Source organism: Anolis sagrei, chromosome 2, assembly GCF_037176765.1.
Source record: "Anolis sagrei isolate rAnoSag1 chromosome 2, rAnoSag1.mat, whole genome shotgun sequence".
In the NCBI taxonomy this organism is placed as follows: Eukaryota; Metazoa; Chordata; class Lepidosauria; order Squamata; family Dactyloidae; genus Anolis; species Anolis sagrei.
Genome location: NC_090022.1, coordinates 25,026,902 through 25,044,704, shown reverse-complemented (window position 1 = coordinate 25,044,704; position 17,803 = coordinate 25,026,902). Strand labels below are relative to the sequence as shown.

The 17,803-nt window shown below is 43.2% G+C and overlaps 1 protein-coding gene across 6 annotated transcripts in view; it reads right to left on the bottom strand.

Annotated features, from left to right (window-relative positions):
• Positions 1–912: 912 nt before the first annotated feature.
• Positions 913–17,803, bottom strand: part of LOC132765097 (zinc finger protein 135-like) — a 39,606-nt gene continuing 22,715 nt past the window's right edge. For 4 of the 6 annotated variants that reach the window (XM_060759271.2, XM_067463386.1, XM_060759272.2 and 1 more), the window contains 3 exons: positions 13,529–13,673; positions 6,998–7,093; positions 913–4,397 (listed from right to left, as the gene is read on the bottom strand). In XM_060759271.2, coding sequence (XP_060615254.2) covers positions 2,539–4,397; positions 6,998–7,093; positions 13,529–13,673 — 2,100 coding nt within the window. In that variant the 3' untranslated portion in view covers positions 913–2,538. Of the gene's footprint in view, positions 4,398–6,997; positions 7,094–13,528; positions 13,674–15,222; positions 15,649–17,803 lie in introns of those variants that run through there. The other 2 variants (XM_060759274.2, XM_067463387.1) reach the window with 2 other exon arrangements.

Genomic DNA, 17,803 nt, shown 5'->3' with positions numbered 1-17,803 from the left:
ATTAGGACTAGGTTTTAATATTGACAATACAAAATGTGCCATAAAATGCCAGCATGGCTGGCGAGGGATACATCTACCTCTTGGGAGGGAAGACGAGCAGAATTCAAAATGATCTTAACAGATTATAGAGAGATGGGCCCAAACCAACAAAATGAAGTTCAGTGTGGACAAAAACAAGATACTCCACTTAGGCAGAAAAAATGAAATGCAAAGATACAGAATGGGGGACGCCTGGCTCACCAGCAGTACATGTGAAAAATATCGTGGACAAATTACATATGAGGTAACAATATCATGTTTCAGCTTAAAAAAAGCCAATAGATTTGGGATTGTGCATGCAGATGTGCATTCTTGGCCAGTGTGAACCTGTCTACCTGGCTGCAACAGGAGATGGAACTTATTCCATTGTATTGGATGAACAACAATGGCGCTCCACATCTGTGGACAGGGATAATGCTCATCAAGCGTGAGTCTCCTGCCACATCTAAGATCAATGTAAAATTTGGATTCACATGAGAACAAGGCCGCAGACCTGAATATATGACAGTATGCCCTCCATTTTTGTAGAGATTAAGGGCATAGAAAAACAAAAAAGTGAAAACCTTCAAATTAAACAAAAATTGGGGAGAACACCAAAGAATTTCTAAGTCCTCCAGCTCAATTCTAAGGTCAACTTCCACAAGAAATTGGGCACAGATTAGCACTGGAGGACAAATGCCCAGAAAAGGGGTCTCTTTAGGAATTGCTTGGTTCTCGTGTCAAGTTCTAGCAACTGGGATTAGACAAGACGGAAATGTCTTGTCTAATCCCAGTTGCTAGAACTTGACACGAGAACCAAGCAACACACAGAAGGAACGATAATGGCAGCTAAGTGATAAACTGAAAGGATAATTATTTCACACAAGATGGAAATAATTATCCTTTCAGTTTATCACTTAGCTGCCATTACCATTCCTTCTGTGTGTTGCTGCTACAAGTTGCAGAATAAAGTTCTGTCGGCCTCTAAGTACCCAAACTCACGTTCTTCTGTCCTCTGATACAACTTCAATCCCACCCTTACACTATAAGAATATTTGTTTTAGGGAAGAATCTAAAAGTTTTTAAGAGGATATGAAGTTAAACAAAACTGAATACTTTCCAGGTAGACAGAAGATGCATATAGCCTCTATTACAAAAAATGGACATTGTTATAAACAGTGGTCCAGAGGCAATTAGAGTTTTCTCAGTGTTTAAAAGATAAACAGAGGGATTTCAGGTGTTAGATAGTGTCTCTAGACACCAATTTGGTTTCTTAAGCTAACCCTTTAGGGAATCTCGTTTGGATACATATAGTCATGGTTCTAAATGGTGATCGTTCTTCATGAACCTACTCCCCTTCACAACAATCTGGAAGAGGTTTTTGTACCAGATTAGTTGTCACTGTCATGCAGAACAAACACAGAGAATTTTGGGTTGTGGTTACCTAATCACACAAAACATGGATGCTTTTCTACTCACAGGACTTGCCCCATGCCTGACCACATAAAGCACAGAAAATTTGTTTCTGATTCTGGGACTGTCCTGTGATTTATGGAAGACTTGCTGCTTCTGTCTGGATCAGATCAAGATGCTTGAGGCTGGACCGAACCAAGGGCAAACCTTGTTGAGCAAGTTCCCCAGCAAGGTTGCTTGTTGGCTTTTTTCATTTCTTTTTCTCTTTCCACTGGAATACAACTCCTCCATACAACTAATCCTGTTGTTCAGGGATTGGGAAGTAGATCATGGGCTCTACAGCATCCAACTTGCTGTGGATGCATCTTGCTCAGCTTCATATGTATATAGTGGAGGCTCCTTTGGAAGCTTTTAAACAGAGGCTGGATGGCCATCTGTCAGGGGTGCTTTGAATGCAATATTCCTGCTTCTTGGCACGGGGTTGGACTGGATGGCCCATGAGGTCTCTTTCAACTCTATGATTCTATAATGGAAATAACTCTAATCGACCTCACTGTTGTGGGGAATGGAAGTTGTCAGAAAAATACCCTTATAATAAAGATGGTAAAACATTTTACAGCATTTGACAGCGTTTTAATTCATACGGTCCCTTCCCAAAGAAATACTCTTTTGGTGGTGACGGTGGGTCTACTATTCACAGAATCTGCTTCTGCCCTTCACCTGTGACTTCTACTCCCTTAAAATATGATTTCTACTCCTAAAAACAAGCTCCATGTTGATACACTAAATGCTTGGGATCTATACCACACATTTTTCTTTCTGTTCTGTGTTTGGCCTCAAGGTATGATAGGAGTTTTAGCAATTTTAGGAGTGATAGCAGCAACAGGAAGCCGTGGATGGAGGAGAGGAAAGGTTGCCCTTTCTTTTTGTCCCAGGAGGAGAGATGATGAAGAAGATAACAATAACAATAACAATTATTATTATTATTATTATTATTATTATTATTATTTACCCTGCCACCATCTCCCCGAAGGGACTTGGGGTGACTTACTAGTGGGATGTGTGTTTGGCATTTCCAAAAAGTGTAAGGGGGCCATTAAAAGGAAGTCAAGGGAAGTGAGTAGTGAGGGGCACTGCAGGAGGTGGGTGAGTCCAGCTTTCTGTAGGATCTATCAAACTTTCAGGTGCCTGCTTAAGGGTGCTGCTCCCCACGGTCCTCCATGCATCGACAGGAGACTTGGCTGGCCACTGGAAAGGGCTGGTTGCATCCAAGGTGGGTGACCAGACCTCCTGATGCTCCATCAACAGCCTTTCCTCTCCTTCCCCTTCCTTCCACCAGCTGCGAGTTGTGTTTGTCACTAAAACACTGCCTTCTTTTTCGTCATTCTGTGGCTGATTTTGGTCCTTGGCAGGGACAGTGTGGGCACGTTGGTGCCGGTTGCGGTGGGAGCTACGCCCAAAGCGTTTCCCACAGTAGGCACAAGGGAAGGGCTTCTGTCCTGTGTGCGAGAGTTGGTGCCGGATGAAGTGTGAACTCCAGGCAAAGCCCTTGCCACAAACGTCACACTGATAGGGCTTCTCACCACGATGCATTTGGCGATGACGCTCCAGCATGGCAATGGTACTAAATCCTTTCCCACATTCGAGACACTGATAAGGCTTGGCCTTGGTGTCATGGAGACCTCGGTGTGCGGCCAGCCCAGAGATTAAAGGGAAGCTTTTGCTACACCCTCCACAACCATGGGTTCGGGCTTCATTGTGGATCTGCTGTGGACCCTGGATGCAATCTGTACGTGTGTAAGGTTTCTCTCCAGTGTAGATTCGCTTATCTCTCTCCAGTTGAGAACTGTGCTCCAACCTTTTGTCACAGTCAGAGCTCTGGTGGGGTTTCCCTCTGGAATGGGTGAACTGGTGCTTGGCCAAGGAAGTGGGATTGCCAAAAACCCGGGCACATTCTGAGCAAGAGTAAGTCCTGCCTTTATTGTGATCACTGCGCTGGTGCTTGAGGAGAGCAGAGGACCAGCTAAAGTGGAGATCACACTCTATGCACTGATATGGCTTCTCCCCAGTGTTAATGCACCGGTGCTCAATTAAGCTTGAATGCTGTCCAAAGCTTTCCCCACACATTGTGCACTGGTGAGGGGGCTGCCCCATTTCTGTCTCTTCGACCACATCTTCATGCTCCAGAGGGGTCTGGGTGCTCTTGTGTCTAAAACGATCGGGATGGGTAATGTGGTTGACTCGCTTGCCACAGTCGGCACACTTTGAGGGGGGCGCCTCCTCTGGCAATGCTGATGCAGAGTGAATCCGCATGTGCCGATCTAGATGTGAGCTCCATGCAAAGGCCCGTCCGCACTCATGGCACTTGTATGGTTTCTCCCCCGTGTGGATCCGCCGGTGCCGCTCAAGGTGGGAGCTCCATGCAAAGCATTTCCCACAATCCACACACTTGTGGGGGTTCTCTCCAGCATGGCTCTTGCGATGTTGCTCCAGGGCTGCCAAGTCACTGAAGCACTTCCCACACTCAGGGCAGCGGTTGGGCTTTTCGCTTCCCGGCGCATGAATCCGCTGATGGGTCAGCAGGGTGGAGCAGACGCTGAAACGCTTCCCGCAGTCTGGACACTGATATGGCCGCTCCCCTGGGTGGGTTCTTTGGTGAATAATCAAGTCTGAGCACTGAATGAAGCTCTTCCCACATTCTTCACACTCGTAGGGTTTCTCTCCTGTGTGGATCTTCTGGTGTTTCACCAAAGCTGACTTATGACTGAAAGTTTTGCCACATTTGCAGCAAATGTTGGGGTTTGGAGTGGACAATGGAGGAGAAAGTGGGAGGATCTCAGCTTGGGCCTTGCTGTTTGTGGCTTCACTTGTGGGACACTGGGAGGCTTTGGCAGTAGACTCTGTCTCTTTGGAAACTTCTTGCACAGAATTCTCTTCTTTCATATTCTCATTTACTAATGCAGTAACTAAGACAGGAAGAAGAATTAGCCAGAGTTATGTAAACAGAGTATGTGTGGATGAGTTTGTGAGATTATTTTTTTCCTCCTTAAGCAATTTTCTACTTCAAAGTTAAGAGAAGGCTTGCTTTAATGTATTGCTGAAGGCTTTCATGGCTGGAATCACTGGGTTTCTGTGTGTTTTCTGGGATGTATGGCCATCTTCCAGAAGCATTCTCTCCTGATGTTTTGCCTGCATCTACGGCAGGGATCCTCAGAGGTTGTAGGGTCTGTTGGAAACTAGGCCATTGAGGTTTACATATCTGTGGAATGTCCACAGTGGGAGAAAGAACTTTTGTCTGAGGCAGGTGTGAATGTTGCAATTGGCCACCTTGATTGGCATTTAATGGCCTTGCAGCTTCAAGCAACCAGACCTCGAAGCTGCAAGGCCATTAAATGCTAATCAAGGTGGCCAATTGCAACATTCATACCTGCCTCAAACAGACAAGAGTTATTTCACCCACCTGGGACATTCCACGGATATATAAACCCCACTTGCCTAGTTTCCAACAGACCTCACAACCTCTGAGGTTGATGCAGGTGAAACGTCAGGAGAGAATGCTTCTGGAACATGGCCATACAGCCTAGAAAACTCACAGCAATCCAAGGCTTGCTTCATTTTGAACTATGGCTCCAAAAGTCAGCTTGTCTATAAATAATATTACCGAAACATGGAGGTGGAGCAGACCATAAGGGCCATCCAGTCCAACCTCGTACCATAGTTTTGTCTGTGAAATTGTGAAAACTGTAATCCAATTATATCTTTGACAAAGAAGAGTGAAATGAAAGTTTTAACTCAAGGCTGGTCAGAATTCAGAATTGGAGAAGTTAACTCTTCTGGGTTTTCTAAAACTAGCAACTCAAGATTTACCAACTGAGGTTAGCCACAAAGCAATACTGTGATGGAACAAGATAAAAAGTGGTGGCTCGTGTGTCACAACTGTAACTCATACATGGATGTTATCTGCAGATGGAAATATAAACGTGTACCTAAGCCTCTCACCAAGCGCTCATGTGTACACCTACATTGCAGAATCAATGCAGGTCATCACTGCTTTAGCTGCCATGACTCAATGCAATGGAATCACGGGACTTGTGGTGTTACAATGTCTTATACCTTCTCTGCCAATGACTGCTTATGCCTCATCAAACTACTATGAAAATCTGGGATTTGTAATCTGGTTAGATGCTGACACTCTTTGGCAGAGAATGCTAAAGACTTTGTAAAACTACAGCTCCCATTTTTTTTGTCATGTCAGGGCAGCTCCCATAATTTCATATCGAGACATGGCAGTTAAAATGGTGTCCAACTGCATTAGTGTAGATCGGTGGTTCTCAACCTGTGGGTCCCCAGGTGTTTTGGCCTACAACTCCCAGAAATCCCAGCCGGTTTACCAGCAGATGTTTTGGCCTTCAACTCCCAGAAATCCTAACAGCTGGTAAACCGGCTGGGATTTCTGGGAATTGAAGGCCAAAACATCTGGGGACCCACAGGTTGAGAACCACTGGTGTAGATACAGAAAAAATCTCAAAACAGGTCCAATATTTTGGACAGTGCCTTTAAATGTGGTGTCGAAGGCTTTCATGGCTGGAATCCCTGGGTTGCTGAGTTTTCCACTCTGTATGGCCATGTTCCAGAAGCATTCTCTCCTGACGTTTCACCCACATCTATGGCAGGCATCCTCACAACCTCTGAGGATGTCTGCCATAGATGTGGGTGAAATGTCAGGAGAGAATGCTTCTAGAACATGGCCATACAACCCAGAAAACTCACAGCAACCCAGTGCCTTTACGGTGAGGACAAAAACCTGAAAGAAACTCAGTTTGACAAGACACTAGAAACTCCAAATGCCATTGAGTAAGGCTGAACCAGTTAGATTTTTTTCTTTCTTGTTGTGTTTGTCTTCATTTGTTTTAGTTGGGTTTAATATCGTGACAGTTTAGTTTTTTTCTTAACCTTCATTAAAACTGTAATTATGTTTATCTTAGGTATTGCAAACTGCCTTAAGTTCTAAACTAGGAAAATATGAAATGTAAACAAACCATTTAGGGTTCTGAAATGCAGAAACCTGGTTACTTTACATAATTCAATCCACAACTGAAGAAATGTGTTCCTGGGCGGCACAATAGGTTAATCCTTGTGCCGGCAGGACTGAATACCAACAGGTTGGAGGTTCAAATCTGGGGAGAGCATGGATGAACTCCCTCTGTCAGCTCCAGCTCCCCATGCGAAGGACATGAGAGAAGCCTCCCACAAGGATGGGAAAACATCAAAACACCTAAGTGTCCCCTCAGCAACAACCTTGCAGACAGACAATTCTCTCACATCAGAAGCGACTTGCAGCTTCCCAAGTCGCCCCTGACACGGAACCCCCCTCCCCATTTTAAATCTTCAGGAAATTATTTATAAGGTCACAATCTTCTTTGCCACACATGTGCAAACAGACTAAAGAATGTCAATGAAATATACGATGGTTTAAAAAAACGCAAGCAGAAAATGAAGGTTATGGCTAGTAGAACCAGAAAAAAATCAGACAGTTCTCATCCTCTTCTGCCAACTCATGACTTACCTGGAGGGAGATTTCCTGGTGCTTGCAGGTCAGATGTTGTTGCTTCATTTCCTCTTTCCAACAGGGATAATAAGTCAGTCTTGGGCAGTGGAAATTCTTCTCAGTGGAAATATATACATATATGAGAGGAAATAGAATATAAGAACCACTTAGTTCAAGTATGTAAGCTAAAACAAACAAAAGTGTCAACATTTCAAGAGAGGTAACAGTCTATAGACAAGTAGACTTTAGATCTGAAAGGTTTGGAAAATTCCTTCACTAAGATCTGTTAAGCGAATGCCCATTGTTTACCAATAGAAAGAAAGAACGACCAGCTTCGAAATCAGTTTGGAAGAACCCACAAGTGGTTCTTGTGGGCTGTAAAGTCCACTCTGGGTGCTCAAAACTAGGCTGATTCTACACTGCCAAAATAATGCAGGTTGAACTGCATTATATGGTCAGTATAGAACAGGCATGGGCAAACTTAGGCCCTCCAGGTGTTTTGGAATTCAACTCCCACAATTCCTTGTTGAAGTCCAAAACACCTGGAAGGTCCAAGTTTGCCCATGCCTGGTATAGAATCATATATAGAATCCTAGAGTTGGAAGAGACCTCATGGCCATCCAGTCCAACCCCCTGGCAAGAAGCAGGAAAATTGCATTCAAAGCACCCCACAACAGATGGCCATCCAGCCTCGGTTTAAAAGCCTCCAAAGAAGGAGCCTCCACCACACTCCAAGTCAGAGAGTTCCACTGCTGAACAGCTCACACAGTCACGAAGCTCTTCCTAATGTTCTGATGGAATCTCTTTTCCTGTGGTTTGAAGCCATTGTTCCTCGTCCTAGTCTCTAGGGTAGCAGAAAACAAGCCTGCTCCTTCTCCCTATGACTTCTCCTCACATATTGATTCATGGCCCTCATCATATCTCCTCTCAGCCTTCTCTTCTGCAAGCTAAGCATGCCCAGCTCTTTAAGCCGCTCTTCATAGGGCTTGTTCTCCAGACCCTTGATAATTTTAGTTGCCCTCCTCTGGACACATTTCAGCTTGTCAACATCTCACTTCAATTGTGGAGCCCAGAATTGGACACAGTGCGATTCCAGTTGTCGTCTGACCAAGGCAGAATAGAGGGATAGCAGGACTTCCCTGGATCTAGACATTATGGAGGCCAAAATCCCATTGGCTGTTATAGCTGCTGCATCAAATTATTGGCTCATGTTTACATTGTTGTCCACGAGGATTCCAAGATCTTTTTCACACGTACTGCTCTCGAGTGATGCATCCCCCATTCTGTATCTTTGCATTTCATTTTTTCTGCCTAAGTGGAGTATCTTGCATTTGTCCCTGTTGAACTTCATTATGTTAGTTTGACCCATCTCTCTAATCTGCTAAGATAGTTTTGAATTCTGCTCCTGTCTTCTGGAGTATTGGCTATCCGCCCCCGCCGCCCCAAATTTGGTGTCATCTGCAAACTTGATAATCATGCCTTCTAACCCTTCATCTAAGTCATTTATAAAGATGTTGAACAGGACCGGGCCCAGGACAGAACCATGCTTATGGCACTCCGCTCGTCACTTCTTTCCAGAATGAGGAAAAAGCACCTTCTGGGTTCATTCGCTTAACCAATTATGCAGCTTGAACTACACTGAACTGCATTATATGGTTTTACACTGACTATATAATGCAATTCAAATTGCATTATTTGGAAGTATCGAACCAGCCAAATTTGGGTAAAATAGAGACACAAAGTTAATTCTGAGCATAAGTAAATGGCCCCGATTCAAATTACCTGTCCGAAAGCATATCTCCCTATGAACCATAGCGGAAATTAAGATCCTCCGGGTAGGCCTTGCTTTCTGTCCCGCCATTGTCAAAAGCACGATTGGTGGGGACGACAAGCAGGGCCGTCTTGGTGATTGCTCCCCGGCTATGGAACTCCCTTCCTGGTGAGATCAGGTCAGCCCCCTCCCTCCTGTCCTTCAGAAGGATGGTAAAAACTTGGCTGTGGAACCAAGCTTTCGGGACAGGGCAATAAAGCGGCAATAGGAAAGATGACCAGGCCAATTAGGTTTGACGCAGATGACTAGGACGGTTCTAAATGGTGTATTTTAATATTTTGATTTTTTTTTAATGTTTATGTATTGTATGTGAATTTGTGTCCCGGCATTGAATGTTTGCCATGTATATGCTGTGCTCCGCCCTGAGTCCCCTTCGGGGTGAGAAGGGCGGAATATAAATGTTTTAAATAAATAAATAAGTATACCCCCAATCCTATATATACTCTCTGTTTTGAGCATATGTATAACCCCAATCCCATGGCTGTTTAGGACATGGTGGATCAGAGACCATTGCTTTTCACATCCCTGGAAGCCCCCTTTAAATGATATAGCGACACACCTACTTTTAATGACACCCTTCTAAATCATAAATCTCACAACTGACAATAATTCAATATTAAGGGACTAGGTAATTCAATTAAAAAAAACCCAAGTAAAGGTAAAGGTTTCTCTTTGACTTTAAGTCTAGTTGTGTCCAACTCTGCGGGTGGTGTTCATATCAATTTCTAAGCTGAAGAACTGGCGTTGTCCATAGACATCTCCAAGGTCATGTGGCCACCATGACTGCATCTACTTTTAATGACACCCTTCTAAATCATAAATCTCACAATTGAAATCATTCAATATTAAGGGACTAGGTAATTCAATTTAAAAAAAACCCCAAAAAAACCCCCAAAAAACAAAGTAAAGGTAAAGGTTTCTCCTTGACTTTAAGTTTAGTTGTGTCCAACCCTGGGGGTGGTGTTCATATCCATTTCTAAGCTGAAGAACTGACGTTGTCCACAGACATCTCCAAGGTCATGTGGCCACCATGACTGCATGGAGCGCTGTTACCTTCCTGCAGAAGCGGTACCTATTGATCTACTCACATTTGCGTGTCTTCAAAGTCTAGGTTGGCAGAAGCTGGGGCTAACAGAAGGAGCTCACCCCACTCCCTGGATTCGAACCGCCAACCTTTTGGTCAGCAAGTTCAGCAGCTCAGTGAAACAAGCAAACCAAAAATAGCTACACAAGAATACTAGAATAAACAAACAAGTTTTAAGTATTTTTTAAAAAACTACACATTAGCATGTAACCTACTACAACTAAGTAACTACTAAGAATAACAGCATGTGAATGCAAGAATAAAACACACAAATAGTCACAGATGCAAAAAACAAATACACAGGCAAGAAAATCGTAAACTACGAACCTTTCACTCCCTATCTGATGATTATATGTTTTAAAATCAAATTATGCTCAATTGTGAGATTTAGCACTCAGAAGTGTGATTATATAATACCATTTAAAGGGAATAGACTGATCTAACATGGTTTTTAAAAACTCAGTTCCAATCCCTGCTCTTATCTGGAAGCTCTCGTCTTTGATTTGTGGCAATCTTCTTTATTTGGGAGTCATGAAACTGTACTCTGAGCACATTGAGGAAGACCCATCCCAATGCATGTTTACTTTTTTCTTGGGCTGTGAAACTGAGGGTCCCGCATCCACTATGTCCCAAACTGAATCCCATCTATTATCTCCATTTTTTCCCTGTCTCCTTTAGTATTTAATTATTTATTCAGAGTGCAATGGGAAAACTCAAAATGTCCTCAAAGCAGAGCTGTTACTTACATAATGATTGGCTAATCCCCCCCCCTCCACCGCCTGCCTCAAAAATACGGGATCATTATGCAAGCTCTGGATTTGATGCTAGGAATGAAATCCAACATTCTGAATATCTTAATGCAAGAGTAAGTATCTGAGGCCAGATGTTGTTGGATTACAACTCTCAGCATTTCTTATCGTAGGCTAGAGATGCAAGGGACTTGCAGACCAACAACATCTGGATGACTTCATGATTCCCACCTCTGTCTTAATTATTTCTTTTTTTCACCCCTAAGTAAGTGTCCACTTCATATGGTCAAAAGAGCCACCAAGTGAAAGATAAAAGCATGACCTCAGAGGTGGCATATGAAGTCATTGGGATGCAAGATGTTCCCTTAACAATTTTGCCTTTCTTATGTCATGGGCAATAATTACAATATGTGTTGTTGAAGGCTTTCATGGCCAGAATCACTGGGTTGCTGTGAGTTTTTTGGGCTGTATGGCCATGCTCCAGAAGCATTCTCTTCTGACGTTTGCCCACATCTATGGAAGGCGTTCTCAGAGGTTGTGAGATCTGTTGGAAAATTGGCAAGTGGAAACGTTTACATATCTGTGGAATGTCCAGTGTGGGAGAAAGAGCTCTTGTCTGCTGGAAGCAAGTGTGAATGTGGCCACCTTGGTTATAATAATAATAATAATTATTATTATTATTATTTATTTATTTATACCCCGCTACCATCTCCCCAAGGGACTCGGTGAGGCTTACATGAGGCCAAGCACAAAGTACATCAACAGTAAAAGCAATAACAAACAGTCAATACAACAATTAAAATAATCTCATAAACAAAAATAAACAATAACAATAACAACAAGCATATAAAAACCTATGGCTGGGCCAGATTTAATATATTAAATTTTTTAAAAAATAATGCTGGGCATGAACAAGATCGAAAATAACTGAGGTAGACTTTTCAGAGAGAGATGGGGCGCGCAGACAAGGCTATTCAGGTTAGCACTGAATAGCCTTGCAGCTTCAAAGCCTGGCTGCTTCCTGCCTGGGGGAATACTTTGTTGGAAGGTATTAGCTGGCCCTGATTGTTTCTTGTCTGGAATTTCTCTGTTTTCTGAATGTTTTATTTTATTTGCTGTCTTGACCACTCTAACAACCATCATGTTAGACTACACAGAATTTATTATTTATTTATTTATTTAAACGTTTTCTATACCGATCTTCTCACCTACAAGAGGGACTCAGATCCGGTTCACAACATGTGTTCATATACAAAAATACAAACCACAGAAAAGCCAATTAAATCCACAACTTTAACAGAAAGGAGGGAACCATGAAAATTAACAATATCTAGCTACCAGTATTTAGAAGCTCTAAAATCAGGACAGTAAATAAAGAACAACACTCAGAAAACAGGGGAATTCCAGATAGGAAACAATCGGGGCCAGCTATTTATTAATTTTTATTTCCTATATACCTGTATATACTCGAGTATAAGCCGACCCGAATATAAGCCAAGGCACCTAATTTTACCACAAAAACTGGGAAAATGTATTGACTTGAATTTAAGGTGAGGGTGGGAAATGTAGCAGCTACTGGTCAATTTCAAAATAAAACTCGATACCAATAAAATTACATTAATTGAGGTACCAGTAGGTTAAATGTTTTTGAATATTTACATAAAACTGTAATGTAACTGTCCAGCTCTGATGAAACCATTATTCTAGCCTCCTTCAATGTAAATGTGCTTACGTATCCTTCCAATAATAATAAAGAGAGCAAAATAATAAATTTCATAACAATAATAAATAGAGTAAAATAATAAATGTAATAAAAATAATAGAATAAAATAATGCAAATGTAATAATATCAATAACAGAGTAAATAATATATGTAATTATTTTTTTGTCATGTCAGGAGCGACTTGAGAAACTGCAAGTCGCTTCTGGTGTGAGAGAATTGGCCGTCTGCAAGGACGTTGCCCAGGGGACGCCCGGATGATTTGATGTTTTTATCATCCTTGTGGGAGGCTTCTCTCAGGTCCCCGCTTGGGGAGCTGGAGCTGACAGAGGGAACTCATCTGCCTCTCCCCGGATTCGAACCTGCGACCTGTCGATCTTCAGTCCTGCTGGCACAGGGGTTTAACCCACTGGGCCACCGGGGGCTCCATAATAAATGTAATAAAATAATAATAGAGTAATAACAGAAATATAATAAAAATAATACGAATAACAGAGTAAAATAATAAATAACCTTGGCTCAAGTATAAGCCGAGGGGAGCTTTTTCAGCCTAAGAAAGGGGCTTATACTCGAGTATATACTATATATATATATATAGAGAGAGAGAGAGAGAGAGAGAGAGAGAGCGCTAACACCTCCCAACAAAGATTTTCACCAGGCAACAACCAACCAGGCTTTGAAGCTGCAAGGCCATTCAATGCTAATCAAGGTGGCCACTGCAACATTCAATTGCCAATTGCAACTTGCCTCAAGCAGACAAAAGTTCTTTCTCCCACCCTGGACATTTCACAGATATACAAACCCCACTTGCCTAGTTTCCAACAGACCTCACAACCTCTGAGGATGCCTGCCATAGATGTGGGAAAAACGTCAGGAGAGAATGCTTCTGGAACATGGCCATACAATCTGGAAAACTCACAGCAACCCAAAGGATTTATTATATATATGATTATTATTATAACATTCAGCAATAGCAGTTAAAGTAGTGTCGAACTGTATTAATTCTACTATGTTGATGTATCCAAGAGAGAAGTCCCTTCCTTAGAAAGAAACACCATCAAGTTAAGACATTCCCTCTCTTCATATGCTTAAAGGTTTCAATTAATCGTGCAGAGATTAACCCAAGCTGGACTCCCCTGACTTTAGTTGCAGAAAAGGGCCCTACCGAGTGCCATCAGCATCTCATAACTTTCTTGCATGACGTCCCGATACAAGGCTCTCTGTCGTGGGTCCAGAAGCACATATTGTTCCATTTTAACTGGAAGCCAGTGGTTTGTAGACCACAATCTCCGGAACAGCAAGCAACAGCCCTGTCAGATAAAGAAGGAGACTGGATAGGATCCTAGAAGTAAATCAGTAAAATATATTCCCAACCATATAGAAAGCAACAATAAGGAACAGAAAGCAACAGTAAGGAGCTCCCTGTGCGCAATGCCGGCAGGACTGGAGACTGACAGGCCAGAGTTTCCAATCTGGGGAGAGCACGGATGAGCTCCCTCTGTCAGCTCCAGCTCCCCATGCTGGGACATGAGAGAAGCCTCCCGCAAGGATGGTAAAACATCAAACATCCGGGCGTCCCCTGGACAATGTCCTTGCAGACGGCCAATTCTCTCACACCAGAAGCGACTTGCCGTTTCTCAAGTCGCTCCTGACACACACACACACACACAAAGAAGTACGGAAAGCAGTGCAATGGTCTAAATGTTGATCTAAGATTCCTTCTGGCTGTTAGGAATTGTGGGAATTGAAGTCCAAAACACTTAGAGGGCCAAAGTTTGCTCATGCCTGGTGTAGATGCACCCTGAGTAACCCATGCACTGTAGAATCAATACAGTTTTACACCACTTGAACGGCCATGGCTCAATGCTATGGGAGCCTAGGATTTGTAGTTTGGTGAGACACCCACATCCTTGGATAGAGAAGGCGAAATACCTTGCAAAACTACAACTCCCATGAATTTGTTGGAATGAGTCATAGCAGCTAAAGTGGTGTATAACTGCATTTGTGTAAATACAGCTTTGGTTAGGTACTGGTGCTCTCTGGCACTTGTAAAACTACAACTCCCAGGATTCCATTATACTGAGCCACAGCTCTTAAATGCCACTTTTACAAGGTCCTTTGCCTTCTCTTCTTAAGAGCCTATATGCCTCACCAAACTAGTGTAGAATTATGGGATTTGTAGTTTGGTACAGTGCCATCCACTCTTTAGCAAAGAATGATAAAGACCTTGCAAAACTACAACTCCCAGGATTCCATTATACTGAGCCACAGCTCTTAAATGCCACTTTTACAAGGTCCTTTGCCTTCTCTTCTTAAGAGCCTATATGCCTCACCAAACTAGTGTAGAATTATGGGATTTGTAGTTTGGTACAGTGCCATCCACTCTTTAGCAAAGAATGATAAAGACCTTGCAAAACTACAACTCCCAGGATTCCATTATACTGAGTCACAGCCCATAAATACCACTTTTACAAGGTCCTTCGCCTTCTCTTCTTAAGAGCCTATATGCTTCACCAAAGTAGTGTGGACTTATGGGATTTGTAGTATGGTAGAGTGACACGCACTCTTTAGAAAAGAATGATAAAGACCTTGCAAAACTACAAATCCCAGTGTTCCATAGCATTGAGGCATGGCAGATAAAGCAGTATCAAATTACAGTAATTCTGTCCTGTAGATGAACCCCCATTAACCCCCTCCCCCCAATGCCATCCCTGCTGGAATCAATGGGAACAAATGCCTCTTTTGTGGTTTGCAAAACCTGCATTAAAATGGAAAGCCAAGTACTGTAGTAAAAATGGAGGCTTTCCAAAAGCCATTCTCTCCCCCCTCCCCTCCTTGCTTGAGCTGAATCCGTTTTACCTGGACTCTGTGGCTGCTGAAGGGTTAAAAGGCTGAGCAGAAAACACACACACTTACACAAACACACATTTACACAAACACACACATAAGGTCTCTTCCTCGGGAGTTTTCAATGGGAGAATTCAGCAGCAGGGATCCATGAAGCTCTGTCTCCCTGATAGACATAGAATGGAAGCGGATTAGGGAGCAAACAGCGCCCCCTGGCGGTGGTCGAGGGCGGCTCCAGCTTACTTCACTAACTCAAGCCTGAGAAAGTCAACATTGAATAGCAGCCCTTATAGCAGTGGCTATAACAGAAGCTGAAGAGGTCAAGAGAAGGTGGTGAGACTATACAGAAGATCTGTATAGGAAGGATAATAATATTGAGGATAGTTGGGTTGTTGTAGGTTTTTTCGGGCTATATGGCCATGTTCTAGAGGCATTCTCTCCTGACGTTTCGCCTGCATCTATGGCAAGCATCCTCAGAGGTACTGAGGTTTGTTGGAACTGGAAAAAGGGTTTATATATCTGTGAAATGACCAGGGTGGGACAAAGGACTCTTCTCTGCTGGAGCTAAGTGTGAATAGGTTCTTGTGGGTTTTTTCGGGCCATGTTCTAGAGGCATTTCTCCTGATGTTTCGCCTGCATCTATGGCAAGCATCCTCAGAGATAGTGTGAATGTTTCAACTGACCACCTTGATTAGCATATAATGGCCTGACAGTGCCTAGAGCAATCTTTTGTTGAGAGGTGATTACATGTGCCTGGTTGTTTCCCCTCTGTTGTTTTGCTGTTTTGGTTTTAGTTTTTTAAATACTGGTAGCCAGATTTTGTTCATTTTCATGGTTTCCTCCTTTCTGTTGAAATTGTCCACATGCTTGTGGATTTCAGTGGCTTCTCTGTGTAGTCTGACATGGTGGTTGTTGGAGTGGTCCAGCATTTCTGTGTTCTCAAATAATATGCTGTGTCCAGGTTGGTTCATCAGGTGATCTGCTAGGGCTGATTTCTCTAGTTGGAGTAGTCTGCAGTGCCTTTCATGTTCCTTGATGCGTGTCTGGGCGCTGCGTTTGGTGATCCCTATGTAGACTTGTCCACAGCTGCATGGCACACGGTAGACTCCTGCAGAAGCGAGAGGATCCCTCTTGTCCTTTGCTGAACATTTGTTGGATTTTCTTGGTGGGTCTGTAGATAGTTTGTATGTTGTGTTTCCTCATCAGCTTCCCTATGCGGTCAGTGGTTCCCTTGATGTCTGGCAAGAACACTTTTCCTCTGGGTGGATCTTTGTCTTGACTCTCGTGGCTTGTTCCTGGTCTTGCAGCTCTTCTGATGTCTGAGGTGGAGTATCCATTGGCCTGTAGAGCCCAGTTTAGGTGGTTCAGTCCATCTTGTAGGAGGTGGGGTTTGCAGATTTGCAGATCAAATGCTAATCAAGGTGGTCAGTTGAAACATTCGTGCCTAGCTCCAGCAGACAAGTGTCCTTTGTCCCACCCTGGTCATTCCACAAATATATAAACCCATTTTCCTAGTTCCATCAGACCTCACTACCTCTGAGGATGCTTGCCGTAGATACAGGCGAAACGTTAGGAGAGCATGCCTCTAGAACATGGTCATATAGCCCAAAAAAACCTACAACAACCCAGTGATTCCAGCCATGAAAGCCTTCGACAATACAATATTGAGGATAGTTTTGACGGTGTGGTGAGTGAATTAGAACCAGACATCCTGAGGAGTGAGGTTGAATGGGCCTTAAGAAGCATTGCTAACAACGAGGCAGCAGGAGATGACAGGATCATCTTGAAAGAAAATCTTGAAAGATGATGCCATCAAGAGGATGAATGCCATATACCAGCAAATATGGAAAACACAAAAATGTCCATCTGACCGGAAAAAAAAACAACTTATATCCCTATACCAAAAAAGGGAAATGCTAAAGACTGCTCAAACTTTTGTACAGAGGCCCTTATTTCTCATGCCAGTAAGGTCATGCTCAAGATCCTGCAAGGAAGACTCCAGCAATACATGGAGAGAGAGCTGCCAGATGTACAAGCGGGGTTTAGAAAAGGCAGAGGAACGAGAGACCAAATTGCCAATGTCCACTGGATAATGGAGAAAAGCAGGGAGTTTCAGAAAAAACATCTATTTCTGTTTTATTGACTATTCTAAAGTCTTTGACTGTGTGGATCATAATAAATTGTGGCAAGTTCTTGCTGGTATGGGCATAACAAATCACCTTGTCTCTCTCCTGAGGAATCTGTACAAGGACCAAGTAGCAACAGTAAGAGCCGCCGCAAACTAGCGTCTTGGGAGAGCAAACTGTGCCAGCACGACCGATGACGTCGAAGACTCCGCCTCTTTCTCCGCCCATTTCTCCGTGCCTTTTGCCTTTTGGTTTTTCTTTTGCTAGGGCAGCGATGCAAGCGTACTCTCGCTGTTGAATTCTCCGGCCCATCCTATGTTTTTATATCAGCCAGCATGCCAATGCCTTAAATCAAGAAATGGTTTTTTAAGATCTACAGAGATACTTGCCGGAACACCTCAGCAAGCAAGAGTCCAAAAGTGGCAGACTAAAAATCTGGAACCTCAAGCCATGGCTGATACTGAATG